A 15,334-nucleotide genomic window follows, 5' to 3' on the forward strand; every position below is an offset into this window, starting at 1 on the left:
CGTTCATTCACCTACTGAGTGCTGGGCCCCACCAGTTGCCTCTTTTTCAAGGGACTTCAGACTTTCTTGGAAACCCTGGTGGTGTAGTGGTTAAGTGCTATGGCTGATAACCAAAAGGTCAGCAGTTTGAATTCACCAGGTGCTCCTTGGAAACTCTCTGGGGCAGGATCGCTATGAGTCAGAATCAGCTTGACTCAGTGGGGTATGGGTTAGACTTGCTTGGGGAGAAACGGTCTCTGGCTGGGCCCTATACTCCTGGCCTGTGGGCATCAGTGCTCAGGTGAAGGCCTCAGTGCTGTTCCTGCCGTCCACGTAGCATCTGCGTCGCTAGAGGACCCATCACAGGTGTATTCTTGCTCGGGTTCAGTGAAATGTGTGCCTGCGAGCATTGTGGGAGGTTCCCATACTGGTCAGCATGGAACATTCTCTGTCTTGGAAAGGACCTGTGCAGGTCAGCCTGAACTTTCTCCATGGTGGGAGGGGCCTGTGCAGGTCAGCCCAAAACATTCTCGTACAGGCCCCTCAGCCATGCATGTGGCCGTTTGTAACTTCATCCTGACAAATAGCAAATAAATGAGGATGCGACAGCAGTGTCCTAGGCTTTCTTGTCCCCGGCTCTGCCACCACAGGGCATGGGGAGGGATCTGTGTGCCGAGCTTGCAGCGCAGAGAAAGCAGGGAAGGGGAGGCATGGGCTGAAATGATGCAGTTTGAACTGGGACTTCTGGGTGGGAGAATCTGGGGTGGGGGGCAGCACCCAGCCTATGTGAGCATGAGAGGGAGGGGGAGACAAGACAGTCCCCAGATCTGTGGGAAGAGCCATGCTCTGTTTCCTCCACTGCCCTGTGTACCTCTCCCTGTACATCAGTCACCTAGGGGTGAGGGTAGGCAGAGAGAGGGCTCTCTTGTCTGGGGCCAGGGTTGCCCTTACTGGATCCAGCGTGGTGGAGTGGTGGCCCTGACTCTGGGATGTGTAGCCAGTACTCAGTGGCCCCGTCTGCAGCTCAGACCCGGTGCCAGGCCCATGACATAGAGGAGGAAGTTGTGCATGCACTAAAATGTTCCTGTCACTCAACTAGACAGTGACTGGGTATCTAGACGCTGTTGGCCTGGGGAGATGGAATGGGCACCAAAGAACAGCCCTTGCTGCTAAGGCCTAGTATGTCTGATACTGGTGGCGTGGGAGAGGGCAGTGTGAGATGTGAGTATGGCACGTGATGTAGGGACCTCGGGAGTGCAGTCCAAGGGATAGCTGGCCACAGGCTGGTGGGTGGGGTGGCCAGGGTGGGGGGCAGGCGCTCACCTGCTCACTGCATGCCCACAGGCTGGTTTGTGGTTCTCAGGGTATGGGCTCTGGTGACATGTCACAGCATCCACTGTCTCTGTCCACAGTGATGTGAAGGCTGAGAGGAGAGCTCCCTCACCTGATGTGATTGTGCTCTCGGATGGCGAGCAGCCAGCCAGTCCACGGGTGAACGGGCTGATGAGGGTGGCGCTGATGGAGACCAGCACCGAGGACCTCATGGTGAGCCCTCCTCGTCCCACATCCCACTTCCAGGGGAGCACTGCCTCTTGTTAGCATTCTTCGTCCTGTGGCCTGGCCCCACTTAGGCACTTGTGTTCAAGTGGAACTGTCTGACCCTTTCCATCAACCCTCTTTTCTTTTTAATTTTTATTGTGCTTTAAGTGAAAGTTTACAAATCAAGTCAGTCTTTCACACAAAAACTTACATACACCTTGCTACATACTCCGGATTGCTCTCCCCCTAATAAGACAACCCGCTCCCTCCCTCCACCGTCTCTTTTCGTGTCCATTTTGCCAGCTTCTAAGCCCCTCCACCCTCTCATCTCCCCTCCAGGCAGGAGATGCCAACATAGTCTCAAGTGTCCACCTGATCCAAGAAGCTCACTCCTCACCAGCATCCCTCTCCAACCCACTGTCCAGTCCAATCCCTGTCTGAAGAGTTGGCTTTGGGAATGGTTCCTGTCCTGGGCCAACAGGAGGTCTGGGGGCCATGACCACTGGGGTCCTTCTAGTCTCAGACCATTAAGTCTGGTCTTTTTATGAGAATTCGGGGTCTGCATCCCCCTGCTTTCTCAACCCTTATTTCTTGATCTTACAGAAAAGTAGTCCTGAAGAACGAGAAAGGATGATTAAGCAACTAAAAGAAGAGTTAAGATTAGAAGAAGCAAAACTCGTCTTATTGAAAAAGTTGCGGCAGAGTCAGATTCAGAAGGAAACCACTGCCCAGAAAGTGAGCGTGTGTGTCCGTTCTCCTTCGGGTCGGGGCTACCGCTCAGAGCCGCAAGTCGTGGCAGGTGTGGTGCAGCACCAGCCACTGTGTTACCCTGACCCACTGCCCTCCTCAGTCCCAGGGCCAAGGGAGCTGGGGACTTTCAGGGGTCTGTCGCTAGGTGGTGTGGGGCAAGGCAGTGTCTGGATGGAAATTTGCAGACTCAAGTACATATTTTGGATCTATCTAAAAGGATGTTCAGTCTGTAGAATATCCTGGATCTAAGTATTTAAATTTTGCTTCCCTTAGACTAAAAGCATTGTGTTACTCCCCAACATTGAAAACAGGCGTCTTGGTGTTAGAAGTATGTTTCCGGGTTAAGAGCTTTTTCCAGAAAGGCTGCCTCCGTTGGGCACGCGTACTGGGTACAGGGGCAGCACATACCCTGGGGCCTGTAGGGGCATTGTAATAGTTACCACGTTCCCTCCCTCTGTGTCTCTGTGTCATGGTTCATCTGGGCCAGGCACGTTGGGCCAGGTTGCTGGGCTGTCCAGCAACATGTGCTCTGGGCACACAGCACCACATTCTGGGCTCCTCCTGGACCTATCATATCTTCCTGAGCCTGAGGCTCTCAGCTCTGTTGTTTCTAAGCACAGCCCAGTGTGGATGGCAGCTTTCACCACAGAAGTGACTCAAAGAACTTCAGGTTTGTTTCGTAGGACTTTTTAGTGCCCCGTGCTGGGAAGATTCCTTGTTAGTGTTGGCATTATTCTCTTGTTCCTATTAGTTGAATGACTGTCTCAATAAACTAAACGTAAAAGTGTTTTGGATGATAGATGACATGCATTGCTGTAGGGGGAGGACAGGAGGAGGCAGTCTCTCACCTAACTTGGGGGTGGTACTGAGACTCTGCTTTTGCGTAGTTTTCTCAGACGCCGTACACACGTCCGGGGTCTTGCTACACGGGTGTCTGTTAATCTATGTGAGAAATGCTTTCCATGCACTCACTAGTGGGATTCCTATTCATTTTTTCCATCTTGTCAGTTTTCGAAGACTCAAAGTGAGTCACGCTGTTGGCCCTCCACAGGGTGGTGCACAGCTCTGACACACGCTTTCCCTACATCTTGCAGGGATCGGGGTGCCCTCCTCAGGCCCCTGTCCCTCTGTCCCCTGGATGGCTCATGCAGTGTCGGCAGCAGAAAATGGCGCTGAGGACCTGGCGGGGGCGGGGGGAGGGGTGGTGGTGTGCGGTCCCTGTCCTTGGCTGAGCACACCCTGTTCACACCATGTCGGTGAGCATCAGGCAGGGCTATCCACTTGGCTGGACGCAGAGCCCTCGAGTACCCGATGCATCAAGGGGTAAGAACGTCTGTGGCCCTCAGAGACACTATCACCATCCGGACAACTTGCTTAGGCCTGGATTCTGCTCACCTCATATCCTCTGCTCTTCTACAGCCTGCTGGCTCTTCTGCAAGCTCCGTGACCACACCTCCCCCGCTTGTGCGGGGCACCCAGAACATTCCTGCTGGCAAGCCGTCGCTACAGGTGAGTGTCCCCGCACTGGGCCGTTTTTAAGTCTGGGCAAGGCCATCTTCCAGGGCATAAAGTTGCCTGCCCATCTGACTGACGCAGCAGGACTTTCAGGGCCCCTGAGTTGCCCAAACGCTAGTCACCGTTGACATCGTGAGCAAGAGAAGGGGGCCAGTGATAGCAGTGCCCACGTGGCCATCCCCACAAAGCCCCGACCCTCCAGTATGAGGAGGACACCAAAATCATATGTAGTCAGGGGCAGCCTGTCCCACATCCAGGCCTTGTTTCTATAGTTGGGAGAGCCTTCCCCCAGCAGTCCCAAGCCCACACGGTGTGAGCCAGGTCTGCACAGCCTTGCTGACATCTGTTCCCGGTTCTCCCGTGTTTTAGACTAAATACTGAGGCCTTTCAGCCTTCTGTTTGAACCACCGTGTACTTTTCCAAGCACAGCTGGTGTTTCCACAAGCACGTGTGAACTCGGGGGCTGGGGGTGTCGCCCACAGGCCTCCTCGGCCCGCATGCCCGGCAGTGTCATCCCACCACCCCTGGTCCGCGGTGGACAGCAGGCATCCTCAAAGCCAGGGCCACAGCCCAACGCCCAGGTCGTCATGCCTCCGCTTGTCCGTGGGGCCCAGGTGAGCAGACAGGAGGGCTCGGTGGTCTGGGAGCCCTGAGGGCTAACTGAGGGGCTTTGGGTGTGGTGCTGAGAGCCACCGCCCTGCTGTCATCTCAGACAGACTTGTGTCCCCGCTCCTCCCCACCAGCAAATCCACAACATCCGACAGCATTCCGGAACAGGGCCGCCCCCGCTGCTCCTGGCCCCCAGGGCGTCCGTTCCCAGTGTGCAGATCCAGGGACAGAGGATCATCCAGCAGGGCCTGATCCGAGTTGCCAACGTGCCCAATGCTGGTCTGCTTGTCAACATCCCCCAGGTGGGCCACAGGGGTCATGCATGTGCTGGGGTCAGTGGTGTCTGCCTACACCCTCAGGGCCAGGGGCATTGGGAGCAGGGGGCTCACGTCCAGATTGCCACTGAGGAAGATCCTCCCAGCAGCCAGGTGGGGGGCAGATGGGGGGGGGTTGGAAGTGGGGTGGGACGCAAACCTAAGCAGAAACATTGAGGCAGGGATGGGTAAAAAGCAGGTGGGAGGGGTGAGGGCAGGATATTCTCACTGGTCCCTGGGGGTGAGAATGAGGGTGCTCACTGGTCCCTGGGGGTGAGGGTGGGGGTGCTCACTGGTCTGTGGGCGCGGGCGCCCAGTTTCAGGCCCGGCAACAGGGGCTAGGTGTGGGGGACAGCAGGTTTTGGAGGGTAGATAAGGTGAGGTGTCCAGAATCTGTGCTTCCCCCTGCTGCTGTGTGGGACCCCCCCCCCATCCCTTCTGCTGCTCTTGTTGATTCATGTCTTCTGTGTGGAACACCCGTTTGTTCTGCTGGGTACGCAAGAGGGAAGTGCATCTGCAGATGTTCCTGCAGAGCCAGCACGTCTATTCTTAGCAGCTCACCCCCTCACCTTTGTGCCCAGCCTCGGAGATGGGTCGGTCCGTATCCTCCCACCCACAGCAGCCAGCAGGGGAGTGCGTGTGACAGACACGCAGAATGACCGGGTGCTGGATTTGCTGACTGACGAGTTTGCTTTTCCCTTTCTCCTCCGGAGCAGTGCGCTCTTGGTATGGCAGCTGGAACCCACCAGTGCAGCCTCCTCAGATGGAGCAGGGCAGTGGTGGATAACTCTGGGCAGGCCCTGGTCCTTTGAAGTAGCATGCTGGTGCAGAGGTAGCACAGGCCTGGCACCACAGGGGTGTCTGGACAGAGCCTGACCTGACAGTGTTCACAGCACCCTCATTCACCCATGAACCCCACCCAGCACCTACTGTGAGCAGACCCTGTTCCAGGCCTCAGTATGCCATGAGCACAGGAGAGGATGGGGGGGAGTATGGTCTACTCCCATGGGGCTGGGAGGCCTCATGAGGGTGGGAGCCGGCCAGAGGCAGAGGCGCCATGGTGTGGGCATTGTCCTTTGTGTAAGGGCTCCTGCTGCTTTCTGGGGCAGTGGGGCTCTGTGAAAGCCCCAAGGTGTGGTACGTGCAGATCTTTGGATATGTTCCTCTTCCTGGGGGGTGGTGTACACATCTTCCTCAGATTTCCAGAAGGGTCTTCAGCCCCTTTAGCTGAAGGCACTGCCCTAACCAGTTGTGGGTTTTAGGGAGAGTGCGGTAGTAGACAGTGTCCTGGGGGATGTGGGGGATTAGATCAAGGAGACCCAGCGAAGGGCCACCCATGGGCTCAGATGAAGAGGATGAACTAGTGCAGGACGAGTGGGAAAGAGGAGGGCTTGGGGGCAGGGATTGGGTCTGAAACTGCTACCCCTAGTTCTAATGTCCCAGCAAGGACACATGAGCTCAGACGTTGGCCATCTCCAAATAATCCCCCTGCCGAGCTGCTCCATGCTGTCATCTGGGGGGAAGCACCTGTCACACACCTGTGAGGATTCACACCTGAGAGCAATGTTGGGAGGCGTCGTAGGGGTACTTGGGCCAGCACGTGCTGGGTTATGTATTTACGTGGGCACCATTTACTGGGCACTAGTTAAACCTTGGTACATCTGTTTGAAGGATACATCGTCCCACAGGTGAACAAGTTTGATGCTGGTTCCCTGGGCTAACTAGTTCTTTGAATCCATTGGGAGTTACAGGGGTCTGAGGGATTGTTGGCACACGCAGCTGGCAGGGGTCCTGGGTGGCAGGAGCACTTAGGGTCCACCTCAGTGTGTCTACACTCCTGACAGATGTCTTCCCCCAAAAGGCCTCCCCTGCATCGCTGAAAGGGACGACAGCCACCTCTGCCCAGACGGGCACCACCACCACGGGCACTGCAGCCGTGGCTGCTCCTGGTGATTCCCCAGCCAGCCGGCAGGCAGCCGCCAAGCTTGCACTTCGAAAACAGCTGGAGAAGACGCTGCTGGAAATCCCCCCACCCAAGCCCCCTGCCCCTGAGATGAGTTTCCTGCCCAGTGCTGCCAATAATGAGTTTATCTACCTGGTGGGCCTGGAGGAGGTGGTGAAGAACCTGCTGGAGACTCAAGGTGAGCAGGGGCCAGGGTGGGGTGAGGGTTTGGGGAGCAGGGTCAGGGTGGGACAGGGAATTCTGGGGTGGGATGGGGGAACCAAGCCAGGCCAAGGGGTCCCTGGTTGGAGTGGAGCAGAGGGGGGGTACCAGGGCAGGTGGATTGTTCACTGTGTGCCCAGAGCTGTTGTTAGAGTCTCAGGGACACATGTTTGTCTTTGGTCCCCTGCCTTCTGTAGAGTTAGGTAACTTTGTGGCTATGTCACGGAGTACCTGCTCTGATCATGCCCAATGAGGACCAGGCCCCCAGCTTCTGTCCTGGGTGCAGCTGTGCTGGCCTATGATGGCAGTGGGTGGGCGGAGGGAACATGGAGGAGCATCTTTGGGATATTGGGCAGCACTTCCTACAGGCTCCGGGGAGGTACAGGGCAGATACGGTTATAGGAGGGACACCCAGTGCCAGGTGGGGACTCCCTGCACCCACCTCTCCTGAAGCCACTTGAGTAGAGTTCAGCTGCATGATGTGGGGGTCTTAGGAGTGAAAGGACACACCAGCGGTGGCTAGGAGAAGCTGGGTCCGAGGCACGAGGCTGAGCTGAGAGTAAGGACGCCTCTGCCTAGAACAACTCCGGGTGTCGGGCCTTGGCATGCCTGGTCTTGTCGGGGGACTCCTGCTGCCAGGCCTGTGTCTGGACCTGGGCTGTGTGGTCCTGAGAGCTTACCCACTCTTAACAACCACCTCTGGGACAAGGGGCCGCTGCTGTGGCTATGAGGGCCGGTGGGGGGGTGAGATCTGCTCTGCACCACTCTGCCCTGGTGGTGACCTAATGGCACAGCACAGGGAGGGATAGACCCCACCCCCTTCCCCACAAGGTTTCCTGCTGCATTTGTGGGTGGAAGTGCCCTCCCGTGGGAAGGGGACCAGAGCTCTTTGGAGAGTAAGTTCCATAGGTTTCACTCACCATTTTCTACAATAGTTCAGCTTTGCTTCAGTCGCAAAGTTTACTGGAGGCCGTAGTGCCTGGCACAGAGTTGGTGCTCGATATGTGTTCACCAAGCAGACGCTAACTGTGGCCTGCCCTTGATCGGGGGCTCTTGTAGTGCGCCCTTGCCACTGACACAAGTCCCCTCCTTCCAGCAGGCAAGGTGTCGGCCGCCGCAGCACTGCTATCCCGTGAGCCCTACACGTGTGCACAGTGCAAGACGGACTTCACATGCCGCTGGCGTGAGGAGAAGGGTGGCGCCATCATGTGTGAGACCTGCATGACCTCCAGCCAGAAGCGGGCCCTCAAGGTGGAGCACACCAGCCGGCTGAAGGCCGCCTTCGTGAAGGCACTACAGCAGGAGCAGGAGATGGAGCAGCGGCTGCTGCAGCAGGGTACACCCACGCAGGCCAAGGCAGAGCCCACCACTGCACCACACCCCACACTCAAGCAGGTGAGCCCAGGCCTTTGGTGCTCAGGACACACAGGCTTCCCATGGCTGTACCTCCTTGGCAGGGAACCGCCCCTAGCAGGCAGGATGTTCCGGATGCTTCCGTCTACTCAGCACTCATCTGCCTGATTGTCAGCTGCGTGTTTAAATTGCACTTAATGGTGGCGTTTGGCAGTAAAAACACTAATTTGCAGTTTCTTTAGGTTTGTAGCTTTCGCTTGCAGCGTGCCAGTTGAAAAGTACTTCTTGTCTGAAAGGACTTTTCTGAGAGCCGCAGTGAGACACGAAACGGGTGTCGGTAGGAGCATATGGGCAAGACTAAAGAGAGACAAGTTTGAAGTCAAGTTCCTCTGGTCTTTTTATCCTTTGCTTTCCCCTTGTAGATCTGAAGCTGGCTGTGGGCAGTTGTATCTCCCTGGAAGCCATTTGTCTGTCTCTAATCATGCTTTCTCAAGCCCTAGGTAGCACTTTTCTCCCTTTAGAAGCAGCCTGTCCTGCGTGGACGGGCTATGAGCACCAACAGGAGGACACTGTTGATGTCGATCTCAACTCCCCATTTGTGTAGGTCATTAAGCCCCGGCGTAAGGCGGCGTTCCGCTCAGGAGAGGCCCGCACCTGGACTAACGGGGCCGAGCTACAGGTCAGCACTGAGGCCCAGGGCTGCAGCCCGCCTGCCCCGCACCACGCCACCAACCAGCCCTCACGTCCCACCATGGCCAGCCTACCAACTGCCATCTGCTCTGTCCGTCTGTCTGTCCCTGTCCCAGCTCCCCTTGGCATAACCTACTGGTCTCCTGGTTTTGGACTCTAGGGACCCCTCATGGGTGGGAAGCGGTCGGACAGAGCGAGGAGAGGTTGCGCTGAGCTTCATGCCCTCTGCGGCCCCCTGGCTCCAGCCCCCCCGCCCCCCTGAGCCTGCGCTCCATCTCTCCCTGCAGGCCTCCAGCCAGCTGTCCCGGGGCCCCACCACGACACCCCGCAGCATCCTGCACACCTTCAGCCAGTCGCCCAAACTGCAGAACACAGCTGCAGCCCTTGCGACCAGGACTGGCAAGCATTCCGAGAGGGCCATGGGTGCCAGCAAGGGCAGCGCCACCCCTGGCTGGAAGAAGGCAGCCCTGAGTGCAGGTGGGTACTCCGACCCAACTGGCCTTCCTGTCTTTTCCCAGAGAAGTGTTGTGCATGGGGTGCAGAAGCGCACAGGGGGCCGTCCTTGCCTTGTCCTCTTACCCAAACCTCCAGCTTTAGCTATTCTGTTCAGTGATAATACACCCCGAGTGTGTGACAGCCCTGAGTGTACCAGCCCTTGCTGTCTAAGCACTGTGTCCAGCCCCCACCCCACCTGTCCCCCACTGGCCGTCCAGGGACTTAGCGGTGTCTCTTGTCTAACTACCACTGTCACGAAGGGCCTCCTTGCTCCCTGCCCTCAGTCCGTGACATGTCTGGTCAAAACAGAGCAATGAGGTAGGGAGGGGGAACCGGGGGTAGGGGTGGGATTGTGTACCAGGGGCAGCAAGGCCTCCAGATCCAAAGAAGGACAGTATCGGCACCTCATCCACCACGGACATGTTGCCGCCACCTCCACTGCCTGTGCTTGTCCTGTTTGTTTTTCTTACTTATGTCCTAGTGTTGTTAAAACAGGAGTTAGATACTCCTCACGTGTTCTTCAAAAACGGGACAACAGAAGAGAGGCACACAGGAGAGTTTGTTGCAGAAGTGGCACACGTCTCTATGTATCCTTGCGTGTTCCTGCAGAAAGATGGCTGTCCTCACACACAGACCCAATTGAGAACTGGGAAAGTGAGCTGACACAGATCCAAGAGGGCTGGTGCCGGGGGTAGGGCGCTGGGCTCTGCACAGTAGGTCTGTGTCCCAGAGTTAAGGATTGTAAACCACCGCAAGGCCATTGCTCAGTGCGTGTGATACAAGCACAGACTTGCTGACTGGCCGTTACTCTGTGAATGTGGCTGTGTTTGAGGTCAGCAGGGAGTTGGTGTGAGCTGGTGTGTGCACACCTGTGGTGGCTTTTGCACCATGTGTATGTTTAGGGGGAGCTTGCAGGTGTGAAGGAGTAGACAGCTAGGATGTGAGAGAGGAGTCATTGAGACAGCGTCTCCCCACAGGAGTCCTGGGGTGTCCACATTCCACTCCAGGGTCATAGCTGTGGCTCAGGGGCAAGCCGGTCACGTGGTCAGTGAGCACAGGCCCTAAATGTAGTTCATGTGACTTTGGGCACTTTTCCATAAACATACTAATCTTTACCAGATTTTCTCCTGGCGTGGATGGTGACTCTTGTCCTTGCTGGCAGAGTCCTGTGTGACAGGGATGGGGGGACCAAAAGCCTCTGTATATATGTGGGTTGGGGTCATTTCCTTAGTTTCTGAGTACAAAAGTAACATTGGCTTCTTGTAGAAATGCAGAAAGTACAGGGAGGGTAATGGCTCATATTTTCTACCCACGAGAACATGTTGCACTGCAGTACCATGTGCCACATGTGTGTAAATGTCTGTGTCTTTTGAGGGATGGTGCTGTGCGGTGTTGATGTTTCCTCCTAATGCTTTGATGAGATTTATTTTGCTGTTAAAGATCCTCTGAGGATAGACCTGTTTTCAGTGGCGGCCGTGCCCCATTGTCGCATGGCTCGTCCATGTTGACAGGTGTGTACTGTGAGGATTGGAGAGGTGACTGATCTCCAGCTGTTGTCCCACATGTGGGAGAGGTGGGCCGGGCGCATTGGGGGTGACAACAGGTGTGACTAGGGTACCCTTCAGAAAGCCTCAGTGCAGGCCTCTCTGTGCTCACTGTTATTATCTAAATGTTCTTCACGTAGTGATGACATTGGCTTCTTGGGGATTTCTTTCTAATTGGGGATGAGCAGGGAGGAATTGATCGCTTCTTAGACTCTCTTAGGATTTGATGGTGATGCTGTGGCCGGGGGCCTGTGGCCCTGCTCAGGGTCCTCTGGGGTGGGGTCCTCCTGGATAGAGGTCCCAGTGGCAGTGGTTCTGCTCCGGGTCATCTAGGGTGGAGTCGCGGCAGTAGCTGGGCTGACTCCGGTGGTGCCACGTGCCCTCTGTTGCAGGCGGGGCCCTCGCCTTTGTCAGCCCAGGCCTGGCGGTGCACAAAGCGTCCTCGGCCGTCGACCGTCAGCGTGAGTACCTCCTGGACATGATCCCGCCACGCTCCATCCCCCAGTCAGCCACATGGAAATAGTGGAGACCCACCTCCCTCCTCCCTTTCCCCGCACGGCTGCCTCTGCCGAGAAGGGCTGCGCCGACCTGTCCTCCGCCCGGGAGATGCCGCTACTGAATGTGGTTGCTGAACAAGCAACCTGAGACGCTGCAGACCCTGGGCAGCACTGGGCGAGGAGGACTCCACCTGGAGGGACCGCGCGGCTTTCTTCCTTCCTTTCTTTGCCTTTAGTTTGCCGTCACCAGCAGAAACGTGGACCCGGGGGCTGGTTCTGCATCGCCCCCTCCCCCAATCTGGTTCCTGGCAGGCGCAATCTCCTGGACATGACACAGCAAGTGAGAGTGGCCACTCCCGGCGCCAAGTGAGTGGCCACTGCTCTGCTTCCCAACCCTGACACCCTCCGTCACGAAGGCCTGTCACTCGATGTACCTTTGAATCACCTCATGATGATGGAGTTGAAGGCAAGCTGTGCATACCCAGGTCCTGACTGCAGTGTCTGCCCTGCGCCTCAGGGGGCAGGCAGCTGGTAGCCCAAGACTGGACCAGCCCCACAGGAAGCCCTTCGCTGCTGCTCATCTGATGACCTTGGGACCCTCGAACTCAGCAGAACAAAATGAACCCAGGCCCACTGGAGACCAGGGATCTGGACACACTGCTGCCAAGGAGGGAAGATGGGCACAGAGCCCAGGAGCTTGGCTGGGAAGCAGGAGAGGGCTGCTGTTTTTGTTTTTTGGTTTATTTTATTAAATTTTCTCTCTTACTTTTCCTACTGATTTCGATAGATGGAATCATACGCTAGCCTGACCGTGAAATAAGTGTCAGGTGCTCGTAACAGGTGTGTCCCGGGTTGGGGCCCGGCCCAGGTGCTTCTCCTGCACCCCCTCCCCGACTTCAGGATTTCAGTGTGGGTCTAGTCTAGAAACTTTTCCTTACAGTGGGGGTGCTGTCGTGGGTCGTCCTCAGGTTTTTCTACCCTTAGTGTCTACAGAAATGTCTTTAGAAGGATCAGATCTGCCCTTAGTTTGTTTTGTTTTTTTTCTCCCGGTCTTTAAAGCCAGGCTCCATGAGGAGAAGTGAAGATCCATGTCTGCTGCACACAGCCTCCCCATGAGGGCAGCCGAGCCCTGGTCCACCCCTGGCTGCAGGTGGAAACTTAAATTTAAACCCTTACTTTGCAGGGTTCCCTCCTTCAGACACAACTATTACTGTAATAAAAGCTCATGTAACTCTCCTTTCTCATGTTGTGTGAATAATGTCAGTGTTTAGGAAACATTTTTGACAGCAAGTAGGAGACCTAGTTTTGCAAAAAGTTCTAATTTTTTGTTGTGTAAAACCCTAAATTTCTTAATTGGTTTTGTTTTGAGCACATCACTTCGATGAGCCAAGGAGGGGAGGGTGAGGCAGAGTGGCCTTCCTCCCGAGGTCTAGGGATTTGGGGGAGAGGAGGGAAGTTGACATTCAGGAGGGGGAAAGAGGGTGTGTTTTTACACGCCAAAATTCAAGAGTATGCAAGCGTTTCTATTCCTCGCATTTTTCTGTGTGCCTGGCAAATAAATACCTATCTTATTACGACCCTGAGCTGTTGGCCCTCTCTGTTCACGCCACGGGCCATATGCTTGGAGTCCTCCCAGAAGGAGAGCCCGATGGCCCTCCCTTGGGAACAACCAACTTCACGCTATGCAGAGAAGCAGCAAAGCACCAGGCTGAGGCACCCTGTGTTGGTGGCTCCCAGCATGCTCCCTGGGTCTGTGACGAGGGCCAGCAGCCCCCTCAGCACCTCGCATCCTCCATCGTGCTCAGGAACTATTGCTCTGAGCCCGTGAGACGTCCCTCCTGGGCTTGGGGCTTGGACAGACCTTGTGAGTTCAATACAAACTGTGACCCAGCAAGGGAAGGGGCGTCTCAGGTGGAAGGGACGGATGGCTTGGGGCCTGGCTCTGCCTTCCACCCCCTCAGCCACTCTGATCAGGGACAACATACTGTGACTTAACAGTAGCTTTTTTTAAAGGGGCAAGAATGTAAGACGCCTTAATCTTTAGTTAATTTCTACTACCTTAAAATTCCCACCACCACCCCCTTTTTTCCTTGTTCCCCTTTGCAGTGTAATTTCTAAGAAGCCCCAGATCACGGGTGGTTCTGTGATGAAATTTATGATGATACAGGACAAGCATTAAATACCTCTCTGGATGGGGGTCTGAACAAGCCATGGGAAAGGGCATTGGTTAGCATTACAGGTGTCAACTGTCTGTGCAGAGCTCACCCCTTGAGACTGCCACGGTCCTTGCTGTCCCCAGGACCCGCAAGGATGTGGGAGCCTACAATGACAAGTGACCGATGATTGTAACGGTCCCAAATTACCTGTCACAAACCCCTGGAGGCAACTGGAAACTTAAAAAGTATTGCCGTGCTATTTGAGCACAATTCCTTTCTCACCTGGTTTGATTTGGGGGGTTGTTACGTACAAGTTTATGCACGCATACATACATACGTACACGGGTAGACATGGACCTGCTCAGAGCTCCCACGTTTCTGACCATCCTGGCTTCATCATGGGGTCCCAGTCAGCAGTATCCCAGTATCACAAAGTTTATCTTTGTTAAAGACATGGGTGGTGAGAGCTACCTTCGGTCCTATCTGTATTTCCAGGACAGAGGGGACGAGAGGCAACTCAGACCGCACTGTGCCCTGTGGCTCCTGGTCCCCTCAGGAATCTTTTTGGCCCACACACGGCTCTCCCGTTGTATGGAGACACGCAGGGAGGAGTTTTCTATATACGTGTATAAATACCTGATGCATAGGGATGTAAATAACAAAAGGTGGGCCTTGCTGCTCTGCCTCACGGCTTTTCTTTAATGCCAAGCTATGCTGTACAGGATGTTGCTGAAATAACTTGGACTGAGCTTTTTTAAAAACAGCAAGCAACTTTTATATTTCTTTAACAGAAAGTGTAATAGACAGTTACACTAGTGCAGGGTATTTAGGGGCCTTGGGGGGAGGCTGTCACTTGTATTTATTGTGACTCTAAATCTTTGATAATAAAACATGTTTTAAAAAAATGTTTGGCACCAAACCGGAATAGACAGTTCCAATAAACAAAGACGCTGGAACCCGATAACTATGCGTTGTGAGGTGATTCTAGAATCTGAAGGACAATAAAGAAATGGACCATGTGTTGGCTGTACTTCTGTTTTATCCTCAACCCTGTTTCCCAAAAACGCCAAAACTTGGAGAAGAGCGTACAAGAGGGTGGCTGAGGGGTCCCTCGCCAGTGGGTAACCGTGGGCCCATGGCTTCACAAGTGCCCGTCTTCTTGAGAATCCTTAGAATAAAGCTTCCTCTACACTCCAACCAGAGGGACAGAATTTTCTGAAACTTTCTAGGCTGGGCATCACTTTGGGAGCCATTGCTGTAGGATATGAGATTATAGATGTGTGTTCTAAGCACAGGGTCACCCAGACCTCAGGAAATGTCCCATGCACAGAGCCGCTCTGAAATGAGCAAATTCCTGGTGAGAAGTTTTTTCAGATTTAGACACTCCCAATTTTTTCATATGACTAATTCCACGATGTGTAAAAAAAAATTTTTTTTTTTTTTGCTGGTTCTTGACACATGGCGGCTGCCAGGATTCACCCTATTTTACAGACAGGTGTAAAGAGCTGGTTGCAGACAGCAGAAACCACACCCAAGCCTGTCCACCTCCGTTTATGGGACGTTTTCTAGGGGCCCAGCCCCATGACCTCACTCTTCCTAAGGATGGATTTGAGTCCTGGCCTTCCCTGGTCAGGCACCAAACTCCTCAAAGACCAGGGCAGATCCCTGGGTGAGTCTGGGCCACGGTCTCCAGTAGGCTGAACACTCTGGGCCACACTGTCTCCACCTA

The 15,334-nt window shown here is 54.9% G+C and overlaps 1 protein-coding gene across 11 annotated transcripts in view; it reads left to right on the top strand.

Moving 5' to 3' along the window:
* GATAD2A (GATA zinc finger domain containing 2A) overlaps positions 1 to 14,614 on the top strand; it is an 83,142-nt gene extending 68,528 nt beyond the window's left edge. For 8 of the 11 annotated variants that reach the window (XM_049877537.1, XM_049877532.1, XM_049877541.1 and 5 more), the window contains 10 exons: positions 1,392 to 1,524; positions 2,122 to 2,253; positions 3,688 to 3,777; positions 4,266 to 4,397; positions 4,527 to 4,694; positions 6,568 to 6,847; positions 7,967 to 8,265; positions 8,828 to 8,902; positions 9,201 to 9,390; positions 11,345 to 14,614. In XM_049877537.1, the coding sequence (XP_049733494.1) occupies positions 1,392 to 1,524; positions 2,122 to 2,253; positions 3,688 to 3,777; positions 4,266 to 4,397; positions 4,527 to 4,694; positions 6,568 to 6,847; positions 7,967 to 8,265; positions 8,828 to 8,902; positions 9,201 to 9,390; positions 11,345 to 11,475 (1,630 nt within the window). In that variant the 3' untranslated portion in view covers positions 11,476 to 14,614. The remainder of the gene's footprint in view (positions 1 to 1,391; positions 1,525 to 2,121; positions 2,254 to 3,687; positions 3,778 to 4,265; positions 4,398 to 4,526; positions 4,695 to 6,567; positions 6,848 to 7,966; positions 8,266 to 8,827; positions 8,903 to 9,200; positions 9,391 to 11,344) is intronic. The other 3 variants (XM_049877538.1, XM_049877539.1, XM_049877540.1) reach the window with 3 other exon arrangements.
* The last annotated feature ends 720 nt before the right edge of the window (positions 14,615 to 15,334 follow it).

The sequence above is a fragment of the Elephas maximus genome, chromosome 3 (assembly GCF_024166365.1).
Source record: "Elephas maximus indicus isolate mEleMax1 chromosome 3, mEleMax1 primary haplotype, whole genome shotgun sequence".
NCBI classification, from domain to species: domain Eukaryota; kingdom Metazoa; phylum Chordata; class Mammalia; order Proboscidea; family Elephantidae; genus Elephas; species Elephas maximus.